The 12,717-nt window shown below is 40.9% G+C and overlaps 1 protein-coding gene across 1 annotated transcript in view; it reads left to right on the top strand.

The window, feature by feature from the left end:
* Positions 1–12,717, top strand: part of AUTS2 (activator of transcription and developmental regulator AUTS2) — a 976,332-nt gene that overhangs the window by 954,312 nt on the left and 9,303 nt on the right. The window contains exons 15-17 of the mRNA XM_056814770.1: positions 6,234–6,375; positions 9,681–9,758; positions 11,100–11,183. Of these exons, the coding sequence (XP_056670748.1) occupies positions 6,234–6,375; positions 9,681–9,758; positions 11,100–11,183 (304 nt within the window). The remainder of the gene's footprint in view (positions 1–6,233; positions 6,376–9,680; positions 9,759–11,099; positions 11,184–12,717) is intronic.

The following is a 12,717-nucleotide window of genomic DNA, read 5'->3' as shown; positions in this document are numbered from 1 at the left end:
TGATTAAAAGTCCTTGTGCTGCATTGAGCTGAAAAACCTACAAAAACTCTTCGATGACCGAAAACCAGGAAAATGACAAAACAAAGAAGTCCCCTGATGGCTTTTCCCTCCATGATTCTTCTGCCCAAGTTTGATCTCCCAGTATTTAACTATGGATTGAGCTCTCGAAGCAAAGATGCTGAAAATCCTATTGCAGAGGACAAGAAGAAAATCCATAATAAGTGTGCCCGGATAGTCTGTGTCGAGGGAGAGCCGGGATCGACATTTCCAGGGACGTGGCGGATTGTTCTTCCTACCAAAGGCACTTAACAGCCCTCTGTCTGCTAGCTGCAAGGTGGTCTCCCTGATAGAGAAGGTGAAAGTGGGTGCCTCTTGAGGGATGCTGCTCGATGCTGCGGCTTACTGAAGAGAATGGAAACTTCCTAAATAGAATGGAAGAAATAATCCATGAGGGGCCTCTTGGAAATAAAGGGATTTATGAAGGCAAAAGGAGATGGGAACAGGGTTTTTTCTAAAAAGGCTGGCAAATGGAAGAGAAGAAGGTGCCGGGTCACTGGAGCAAGAGAAGGAGGAGTATCTTCTACCTACTCTGGGGGGGTAGCTCGGGACTTTCTAAGAAGATACGAGGGTCACTCGATGGCACAGTGGATAGATCTCGAAGACCTGAGTTCATATCCATCCTCAATCACTTCATCTTGTTTTCCTCAGTTTCCTCATCTGTCAAATGAGCTGGAGGAGGAATGGCAACCCCCAAATGAAGTCACAAAGAGTCAGACAGGACTGAAATGACTGAAAAAGCAAACAAACAAAAACAGAAGAAGAAACAATGTCCTCTATTTCATGGAGGTTTTAAAATCATTTAATGTTTGTTGATTGATTAATTGGCTGACATTAAAACTTTCCATGAAACAGGGGCGTGGATGGAATGACATAAGCATAAAGAAGGAATATATATATTTCAGTGGATAGATAATGGGAACATCTAAAACTATGCAGCATTAAGATAAAGTAAATAATTAGTAATACTGTCACCAACCAATTCAGGAAATCCTGTTACAATGGGGAAATGTATATTTATAAAGTGCTTAGCACATAGTTAAGTGCTATGTAAATATTAGCTATTATTATTATTAAATGAGGTCATATTTATAAAGTACTTGGCACATGGTAGGGGCTTAATAAAGGTTTGTTTCTTCCTCTATAAGAGTTATCTGGAGAGCTGAGAAGTTTTGTTACTAGTCCAGGGTCCCACAGCCAGAATACTGCCAAGAGTGAGACCTGAAACCCCATCTAGAGGATTATTCACTTAGGAACACGATGGAGTTCTTGTATAGGCTTCCCCAGTCTATTTCTGACAATACGCCTAGAAGAAACAGAAAAGATTCCTGGTGATTTTAAGTCCTGGCCAAAAAAAACCTGACAGATTTAAGGGAAAGTTATGCATCTTCTTGTAATTGGTTTTGAGCACTTGGGAAGAGAAAGCACCATATGGGAAGTGAACAGAAGGACACTGTTGCCTAGATTGCTTCTAACAATAGTGTTTGGTATTATGGATTATTCACCACTGATGGATAATAATTACTCACTTTTAAATAGTGCTGTCAGTTGCACAAAGTCATTTCTTCAAATCCCCAAGTGTGGTATTATAAGTTATTATTCCTGTTTCATAGATGAGAAAACTGAGATTCAGTATTTTTGCCTTATTCGTAGTGACATGGATGAGGGACATGGTGAGTGCCTGGGTGAGTTAGGGCATCATTTCAGTTCTGTGCCTGGAGTTCTTTCTGCTCTGCCAGGCAACTCTAGGGGAGGTCTTTGGGGTGAAGATAAGGAAAAAAGAAGTAATGAGGCTGCAGGTGTATATATAGTCCGCTTGGCCAGTTGGAGGAAATGGATGATGAGGCCACCAGATGCCAAAGCTGGCAGACACAGGAGTAAAAGAGGAATAGTCTGATGCTGCATTTTTGTGAGAAGTCTTCATCCCACCAAGAACAGAACGTGCAAAAATCCGTCCTTGCTTTAATGATGCTTTGACTCTGATGGTGAACAAACAAATGCCGGCTTCCTGGTTTTGGAGTGAACACGATGGGAGCTTTGAAGAAAGTGACTGTTTCGCCTTGGAATTGATGGTAGTCATGAAGGATAGCCTTGACCTTTGAGAGAGCAGATGACAGAAATTTCCTAGAAGTAGTAGATGTGTTCCCATGCATTGCCTAGACTCCAAAAGGAAAGGATCTCAAAAACAAAATTCTGAGATAAGAGTATGAATTATCCTAGAAGAAAAAGGGAATCATGTAAGCTAAAGGTGCTTAACTTGGGGTTGGGATTGGGGCTGGGTTTATTTTTTAATTTTATAATTATTATTCATTTTAAAATATTGTTGTAAGAAGAGGTCCTTGATTTCACCAAATTACCAGTGGAGTCTTTGACACACACACACAAAAATAAAGTTAGAAACTCTGCTCAAAGCAGACCAGTCTAGCTGTACTTAGAGCCATGGGTATGTTGGGGACCAGCTCAAACTGGTTTGTAAGAACTGGTTATTAAATTTTATTTTATTTTATTTTTTTGAACTCTTGCTTTCTGTCTTAGAAGCAACAATACTATTTTATTTTTTTATGTAGTTATATTAGTTATGAATGAACTTTTTCAGAGTGAATTTTTTTTTTAACCCTTACCTTCCTCCTTAGAATCAACACTATGTATTGGTTTCAAGGCAGAAGAGAGGTAAGGGCTAGGCAATGGGGGTCAAGTGACTTGTCCAGGGTCACACAGCTAGGAAGTGTCTGAGGCCAGATTTGAACCTAGAACCTCCCATCTCTAGGCCTGGCTCTCTATCTACTGAACCACTCAGCTTAAATTAAAATTTACATATGAGCATTTATACCTCAGGAAAAAACTGGCAAATGCTCCAAATCAAGCTTGATTTACTGGTTTATTTTTACTTAATTGTCTAGACTTAAGAAAGTGATGGAGAAAACGTTAATAATGAAGATTATAAGCTTAAAAGTGGATCACTTTTTTTTTGTTTAGAGATCCAACTGTTATACCTGTCCTTCTTGCATATGATCCTTCACTTGAACTCAGCTTTTTAAACACCCTACATGGGAACTGAAAACAATGCAAAGAAAAAACAATTAAAAGAATATTTTTCCCTATTTATAAAGAATATATTTCTCTATTTATCTCTAAATAAAACAGTATATTTATCAGGAAATCTTAAGACCCCAGAGTGAGTAGAAATTATTAAGGGTACAGAAGAGGATAACTTTATAATCTGTGTTTGAGATGAGAAAGAAAAGCGATGAGATAGGCTGCAAGTGATGAACAGTTTTTAAAAAATACATGGCAACCCGTACAGGACAGAGAAAGCTGTGTCTAGAGAGTCATTTGAGGAAGTGAAGAACAGGAGTTTTAAGGGTCTAGATTCATTCTGAATCATTAGTATAGTACAGTAGCCAAAGAGGCTAATGTGAGGGATACATGGAGGTCTGCTCTAGTGATTTCATTCATTTGGAAACTCTCTTCCAAAGCAACTTGATAAATCATCTGTTACTTACAGCCTTTATATACAGTGAGTACATATCAGAACTTGAACTCACAGCTTCCTGGCTCCAAGGCTAGTTTTCCAATTCTGTATCATGTGATGCCTTTCAATTCAGTCCTAGTTGATATTAATAGAATTATAGCCCCAAAGCCAGGAGAGCCAATATTCCCATTTATCCAGAGGGAATTCTAAAGTTTTATGTATATTTTTGAGTTTTACAATTGAGAGAGACAGAGACACAAATTTATAAACATTTGAAAGAGACAGGAATAAGGATACCCAATCTCTTAAGATCTCTCCTTATTCTAAATTTACAATCCTGGTCCAAGGAGCCAGTATGCTTAGTCTGGAGAAGAGAGGTTACAAAGGAGCCATAGCAACGATATCTTAAGTGTTGGAAAGGTTTTGGGGTAAGGATTAGCCTCACTTAATACCGCTCCAGTGGGCAGAACTTGGACCAAAAGGTAGATATCAGGAAATAGACTTTTGGTGTAAGATTTAAATTAATGTCCAATACTTCATTCCTGTGTTGCGATTTTTGATGGAGCGGGCTATTTCAGCGGGTAAATTAGCCATGGGCACGTGGTTTTATTTTGTTGCTTCTGGTGATCATTAATAAATCTTCTAATATATAATATTTGAAGTTACTGTATATTCATTTAATTTTTAGAACTTCCTAATAGTGCAGTGGCAGAAAATGAAAATCACTTTTCCATCAGATCTCTGTCTTTGGAGGTTTTCAAACAAAGGTTAGATGACCATTTCCGGGGGACTCGAGGCTCACAAGGTCCTATTTTGGGTTCCATAGTTCAGATAATCATTTCTGCATTCCACATTAGACTCTTCAGTATATGCCTACAGCTCATTGCCACTCATTTGTATTATTCTTTGTTATTCCAAAGTATACCGTATAGTTGTGCCTATCTTGTCCTCTCTATAAGCTTCCATCACCTTCAAGGCATCCTTCTTACGTTAGCAGGAAAGTAAAAGCATTCATGGATGGCCATGGTCTAACTCCTTCCTTGGAGTACAACTGACTGACAACTTGTATTTGCTACAATTCATGTAGAAAGACATTTCCAAAAGGAGATGGCTACGTTCATCCTCTTTTCAGCAAATTTGCTACGTCTAATCCCTGGGTCCCAGTTTACTTCATGGACCTGAATTGTAGTTAATAGAACTGTGCTCTGTACCATGCAATATTGCAAGGGTTCGGCGGGCAGACTGGGAGAGGTGATCAAGAGCTGGGATTTTTTCTCCCGATTGCAAGGGAATGAAAAGCTTAGTTTGTGGTTTTGATTCTCACTGATTAGAGTGAGAGCCCTCCCTGTCTGATTTTTCTGTAATTTTTCACAAGTTTTTGTCCACTTCTGGCCCTTTAACATGAAATTGTTGAATTTGTATGTTGTTTTTTGTTTAAGCTTGATCCCACTTTGCTTTTTCTGTGTAATGGTGAGCTTTGGGAAACTGATTTGTAAGCACACATGATCATTTTTCATAAGTATAATATATGTTGGTCTTATCTTAGCAGATCACGCTCTTGTAGGAATCTAAACTATTCATTTATACAACAAATTACGCCTTCATTAAAAGTCTCTATTTAAGCTAGCTTTTTGAATGCTCTACATTTGAAAACATGATAAAAGTGGGCCCTTCAACGAAAGGAATATAAACAAAAGGGAGACACCTTGTTGCAAAGGGAAAAAAAAAACTGGAATTGGAAGAATGCAAGAGAATCTGGGTTTGAATACTGGGTCTAATTCTTATTGATATCACTCAAGTCACCTAACTTCTCAGCCTCAATTTCCCCTATATTAAATGAGGTTAATAGACTGACCACATGATCTTTCTAAAGCCTCTTCAGGTCTAACTCTACCATTCTAGACATTTACTAGCAATGTAACCCTGGGCAAATAGCCCTCTCAGTTCCCTCTTCTCTAAAATAGGGATAACTAACTCCTACTTCACACTGTTGTTCTGAGGGTCAAATAAGATAATTATGATTATTTACTAATTTTGGTTTTGTTCAGTCATGTCTGAACCTTTGTGACTCCATTTTGGGTTTTATTGGCAAAGTAATGGAGTGGTTTGCCATTTTCTTCTCTAGCTCATGTAACAGATGAGGAAACTGAGTAAAACAGGGTGAAGTGACTTGCTCAGTGTCATTCAGTTACTAATTGTCTGCTGCTAAATTTGAACAATTAATCTTTCTGATGTTGGGTCCAACATCTATCTATTGCAATACCTAGTTAAATTTTATAATTATATTATAGTTTATTATTGATATTTAATACTTGTTTGATTTCTTAATAATAATTGTTACTATGATTACTAGTTAGTTCATCAATACTGAAAAATAGCTATAATTCCAACTGGAGAGTTACCCTAAAAATCAGTACCTTTGGGTCATATGTTGGGATGTCGTCAAAAGTGTCCCTTGAAACAGGTGGCATAGATATTGCCTATGCCCCTCACTTTTCCATCCTTTGATTTAAGTGTTTTGCTTCATTATTACACATTGAGGACTTTTGTGTGAATGATGTCATTCTTTTGTGAATCTCAAGTAGGACTGGAGTGGAAGACCATTGGCCATGGTCTGTACATAATTCACTATGGCAGCACTCTACCATTCATTAAATTCCTTTCTTGGAGGAAGTAACCCTTCCAATTTCCTCTTGCTCTTTAGAAACAGATGCAGTCAGACCCACATAAACTGGACTTCGGATTGAAACCTGAATTCCTGAGCCGCCCACCAGGTCCCAGCCTCTTCGGCGCCATCCACCATCCCCATGACCTGGCACGACCATCCACCTTGTTCTCTGCTGCTGGTGAGTCCAGTGGGAGCATGACCTCATGTGAAAGGGCCACATGAAGACTCGACACCCCACCGGGCTTTGAGATGAGCCAATTCATCTACTCTTCACCAACACCTAGACACAATATGTTTCTCAATGATTAAAGAGAATAATTCACAATAATTCACACTCTTAGCTTGGAGGAGGCCAACATTTCCTTTTTTTCAAATAACCTTTCCGTTGAAGTAAGGAAAATTCCATCTTCTCTGTTTAGGTCTTTTTTAGCATTTGTGCCTGAACTTAAATCCATTCTTTGATCATTAAGCTAGAATAATTTGAAAGAATGTTAGAATTTTTTTTTCTAAAAGCTTATTTTCTGATTTTTTCTAAAGCGTAACCTTCATTGTTTATAAGGATGTGACCCTTTCTTTCTCATTGGTGTTCAAAGAGAATAGAAAACAATTTTCAAATGATCAGTGATGTGTTTTTTGGGGTAGAATCCACAGAGCTAGATTATAGGGCTCCCCCATTCCTACCCCCTCAAAATAAGATCCTTTACAACTTAAGCAATCTCTCATTCAATGAAAAATTATTCAAGGGCAATAAATAGATCATGGTTGGTAATATAATTTAATGATGCTAATGGATCACGTATCGAGGGCCAGAAGAAGCTTTTAGGTGTCATCAAATCTACCACTTTATTTTGTAGACGAAGAAACTGAGACCCAGAAAGGACTATAATAGTACAGATTTGAATTCAGATCTTCCTGGGTAGTGTTCTAAGCACTACATCACATTAGTTTGCCATATCATTGAATAGCACACGAGAAAGAAGGTTTCCAGGAGAGTTAAGACTAATTGCAGAATTGATTTCTTACTTTTTCTGGGTGATAGAAGAGATTTGGAGATGGGGATGATCAGCAGGGAGTTTTTCCACTTGCAATGTGGTCTTGATGCCCCAGGATAGAAGAAAGGCTGTCACGAATCAGATGTTCTGCCCCTTTCTAGGATCCTGGTTCTAGAGGTGGAAGGGACCCCAGAGATAGGCCCCAGGATAGAAGAAAGGCTGTCATGAATCACATGTTCTGTCCCTTTCTAGGATCCTGATTCTAGAGATGGAAGGGACCCCAGAGATAGGCCCCAATACAGAAGAAAGGTTGTCACAAATCAGATGCTCTGTCCCTTTCTAGGATCCTGGTTCTAGAGGTGGAAGGGACCCCAGAGATAGGCCCCAAGACAGAAGAAAGGCTGTCACGAATCAGATGTTCTGTCCCTTTCTAGGATCCTGGTTCTAGAGGTAGAAGGGACCCCAGAGATAGGCCCCAGGATAGAAGAAAGGCTGTCACAAATAAGATGCTCTGTCCCTTTCTAGGATCCTGGTTCTAGAGGTAGAAGGGACCCCAGAGATAGGCCCCAGGATAGAAGAAAGGCTGTCACGAATCAGATGTTCTGTCCCTTTCTAGGATCCTGGTTCTAGAGGTGGAAGGGACCCCAGAGATAGGCCCCAGGACAGAAGAAAGGCTGTCACGAATCAGATGTTCTGTCCCTTTCTAGGATCCTGGTTCTAGAGGTGGAAGGGACCCCAGAGATAGGCCCCAGGACAGAAGAAAGGCTGTCACGAATCAGATGTTCTGTCCCTTTCTAGGATCCTGGTTCTAGAGGTGGAAGGGACCCCAGAGATAGGCCCCAGGACAGAAGAAAGGCTGTCACGAATCAGATGTTCTGTCCCTTTCTAGGATCCTGGTTCTAGAGGTGGAAGGGACCCCAGGGGTCATCTAGTTCAACTTGTACCTATAAATATAATTTCTTTTCTAACAAAACTGAAAAGTAGTCAATAAGCCCTTTGCTTAAGCACCTTGAATAAGGGGGACCCATTCAGGAGTGAAACATGAATGGCCTCTATTTCTGAGCTATAGCTCTTCCAATCTCATATTTAGAAGGTACCTTTGAGGTCACCAACAGCATCACCTCCTTTCTGAATGAATTAGATGTTTGAGGAGAAATCCATTCTCCCAAAGTAACATTGCCTCAGCTTTTCTGTCTAGAAATTTGAGCTAAATATCAGTTTAAGGAGTCCTCACTTTTAATAATTAATTTAAAGTCCTGCTTTTGTAGTTCTTTTTCAAGAGATAATCATTCATTAGAGGCAGTGAGGTGGCACAGCGGATAGAGCGCTGGGCTTGGAGTCAGGAAGACCGGGTTTCAAACTCTACCCCAGATGTTTACTAGCTTTGTGACCCTGGGCAAACCACCCCTTTTTCCTGCATTTTCTTCTTTGTAAAATGAGCTGGAGAAGGAAATGGCAAACCACTTTGTTATCTTTGCCAAGAAAATCCCAAAATGGGGTCATGAAGTGTCAAGACGTGACTGAAATGACTGAACAACAACAACGTTACAACATTATGTTGTTCTATAGCCTATCTTAATATATTGTATTATGGTGTGTTATTTTGTACAGGGTGTCCTAGAAGTCTTTGTGCAGTTTTAAGCCATGAAAGCTTTATATATTATTATTAGACCTACTAATATGGAAATAATTACAATTGATAATTAAATATGATCCCTAAGAAATTATTCTGCAAATAGAATTATGTGGCTTTAAATTTAGAAAGGATTGAAGACATTGTCCAGTTCAGTTTCCTCATTTTGAAGGTTAGGATACCAAAGCCTAAACCTGTTGAACTCACTGAGCCAGGACCAGAACCCGGATCTCTCTTTATTCCTAGCCTGGAATTCTTAATACCACCCAAAATACTCTCTCCCTTTTTCAAGACTTTATTCCATCTTCTTAAGATAATCTATCTTCAAGCCAAATCACTACTTGAAATTTCCAGAAATATTCAGCCTTCATTCCATCAACAGTTCTGAAGCTTCTCTGCTATGGGCCTCTCAATTCCCTCCTTTGTCAAAGATTTCCCCCCTCCAGATCTGAATCTGTGCTCTTGTGTGGTCTCATGGTCTTCGCTCTCTCCCGTTCGTGGCTTTTTAGAGTCCCCAGGAATGGTACTTGGCAACAAGGACACGTCCTGATAATTATAGACGCCCACCACTATTTTGGCGTTTGGCAAGCCCACTTGGGAAAGGAAGGAAAGGGGTCTGCTGTATTCAGGGGGAAAGAAATGCCTTGCTTTCTGTGTTTTAGCAGGATCAGGGATTTCTTTTTCTATATTATTTGTTCCCTACAGGAACCTGAGCTGACTTCAGTTCTGTTCATTTTCCTCTCTCTTTTCTCCACCGAGAGCTCTGAATCAGCAGGAGCAGCCTCACTGGCCCAAAGGAGTCTGGCTTCGGTTCAGTGCTCCTTGTGACTCTCATTTTCTTTGTGTTATGCTTGGTAGGTGCTGCACATCCAGCCGGGACCCCTTTTGGGCCCCCACCCCATCACAGCAACTTCCTCAACCCGGCTGCTCACTTAGGTAAGTGGAGTATTTGACCAAAAGCCTCCTGGCTGATGCATGGTTGAATTGCTTTGGTCAGCGGTTGCTGACGAGGTTCCCAGACAAGCTGGTGGTAGGGCAGTACGTCTGTCAGGCATGGTTGCTCCAGAAAACACTGCTCTCTTTTGGAGGTGGACTTCTTTTTAAAGAAATCAATCGTTTTTTAAATTTTTCAAATAATACTTCAGCTTGACGCATTTAGACCTGAAATCAGCAGTACTGATTTTTGTTTTATTGGATTGCTAAGACGATGGGTGCAGAACATCCCATGGGGATGGGTTCAAAGGGAAAACCAATTGGGCTTCTAGTGAAAAGATCGGGGCTTTGAGTTTTTTTCCTGGAAGGAAGCTATGGAGGGCAGACATCACTCTAGGTGTGGGGGATGGCCAGCCCAAAGCTACCTTATGGGGATGTTGGAAGGCCATGGCCAAGGAAGAGTAGGCTAGGCGAGGTTGATCATCGAGGACAAAGATATGGGCCAAGGAGACTGGAAAGAACAGAGAACTTGAAATGCCAACCTAGGCATTTCACATTCGTATGTGATCCTGGGAGGGATTTAGCATGGATGCAAAGGCACGAGGAAAGGGTAAAGCTCTAGCAAGTAAAGGAATGATGGTCAGCAGCAGCATCTCGAGCCTTGGAGAAAGCTTGAGAATCCTCATAGGTAGAGAGGGGAGGTTGGTAGAGCTTCCCAAAGCTTGGGCAAACACTCAGAACAGGACATAGAATTCCCTTTTTAAACCTTTACCTCCTGTCTTGGAATCAATACCAAGGATGAGTTCCAAGGCAGAAGAGTAGTGAAGGCTAGGCAATTGGGGTTAAGAGACTTGCCCAAGGTCTCCCAGCTAGGGAATGTCTGAAAGCACATTTTAACGCAGGACCTTCCATCTCTGGGACCGGCTCTCTATCCGCTAAGCCCCCGAGCTGCCCCCAAGAGATAGACTCTCCTCTAGAAATGATGCTGTTGGACGCCAAAATCCCAGATGGGCAAGCGAACCAAATTAACGATGAGAACTCCCATTCTGTAGAGTATGCCACGGATGGCAAAGGGTAAACAGAATGGGAAGGGATGGGTTTGAATTGCTTTGGCAGCCGTTTCTAAAGGACGGGGCTGCACAGGAGGGGGACACCCCAAGCCAGTCTGTAAGAAGCTGCTCCACAATGCCACGATGGCACGGAGCCTCCAATCCAAGAGAGAAATGGAACAAAGAAAACCTTTTAGGAGCCATGGGGTAAAGCAAGTTGACGACGTTGGGGTGTCCATCAGTATTCATCGCCCTGTACAGCCCCGTAATCATTCTTTTTAAAATTTGCTTGCAGAGCCTTTCAACAGGCCAACCACATTCTCTGGGCTTGCAGCAGTGGGTGGCAATGCCTTCGGGGGACTTGGAAACCCATCAGTTAGTGAGTACCTTCATCTTTCTGAATCTGCCTCTCACTCCCCTTCCTGCCCCTCTTTTGTTCCCCCTTGGGCTGGGTGCCTGAAGTCCTCTGGGAGATCTTGACCTAACCTCGCTGTAGCCTCCATCTCTAAATGTGTAAGAAAAGAAAAGGAATGACCACTGGAGACATAGATCAATCCATCAATCCGCCAGCACTTACTAATCACCCACTGTGTTCCTGGCACTGTGCTAGGAGCTGGAGATACAGATAACAAAGAATGAAGCAAATACTGGTAATTATTCTGTAACACAGGACCAAAAGCTCTTGGGTGCTTAAGTACAATGAACACATTGTTTTTCTCTGGGTAACGAGAGACAGGAATAGCAGTAGCTGGGATGATTAAAATTCCTGAGCCTCATTTTAGTGGAGGTTTTCAACATCTTTTCACCTCTTCCTGTCTCACTCAAAACTTACTCCAGCTAATTAGCAAGTCGCCAGAGTGGCTCTTGAAATTCACTTCTGGTTTCAGTAAGAATGAAAAGGAGAAAAAGAGAGAAACATCCAGAGGAAGAAACCATAACTCTAGAGGATGGCGAGGTGGCTGGATTCTGTAATTGTTCCCACATCCTCCAGGAGAGCCTCCCGAAATGTGTATTACCCAGAAGGGAAATCCATTTTACCATTCTTGGAAAATGCTTCTAGAATAGTCACCTAAGAGTCCCTAAAGGCTTTATTTAGTCATTGATGAACCAGACTGGGAATCCCATTATTTCTCACTCCATCACTGCCTCCACTCACCTCCTCCCTCCTCCCCCTCGACACTTAAAAGTAGAAAACAGAAAGATTTCTTTCTCTGAGCACAGTTTGCAAACACAGCTGCTGTGTCCTTATACGAGTGTGAGACTCTGCAGGCTCGCCAATCAGGGGGTCATGAACCATGGTGGGGATAGGGATAGATAAGAGGGTGGGCAGAGTCTTTATTGGGTCATCAACCTCTTCAAAATGCTACTCCTAGAGATCACATGCTTCTGAATTCACTTGTTCCAGTCTTCTAGTGAGCTATAGATTTGAAGCCATTAGTATAATTATGTATAAAGTGGCATTACTGGTAAGATCATTAGTATTAATTGTTTAATTTATATATAATATAATAAAATTAATTAAAATTAATCAAGAATTGGAAGGGGCATTAGGTCAGGGATATGCTAGAGAGAAATGGCTGCCCTGATTGTTAAATTATCACGGTGAGCCTTTACACTCACAAATTGACATTATAAATACTACCAATTGGGGCTTAATTTCATTCTTTTGTTGATTATCTAGACTTAAGAAAGTGGTGGAGAATGTGTTAATGATTGATTGAGTCATACATATTTCCCACACCTCATAAATGAGCTGGTTGTTAAATATTTAACAGCACATCCTTGCACTGGGGAGAAGGCCATTAAGTCTTAACTCGTTAGGTTACAGATGAGGAAACTGAGGTCTTGGGATGTTAGTTAAGCGAGTTGCTCAAGGTCCAATGGATAGTTTTCTAATTCAAAGGTTTAGAGGC

The sequence above is a fragment of the Monodelphis domestica genome, chromosome 2, assembly GCF_027887165.1.
Source record: "Monodelphis domestica isolate mMonDom1 chromosome 2, mMonDom1.pri, whole genome shotgun sequence".
In the NCBI taxonomy this organism is placed as follows: Eukaryota; Metazoa; Chordata; class Mammalia; order Didelphimorphia; family Didelphidae; genus Monodelphis; species Monodelphis domestica.
Note: the sequence above shows the minus strand (reverse complement) of the source record. Positions and strands in the feature narration are given on the sequence as shown.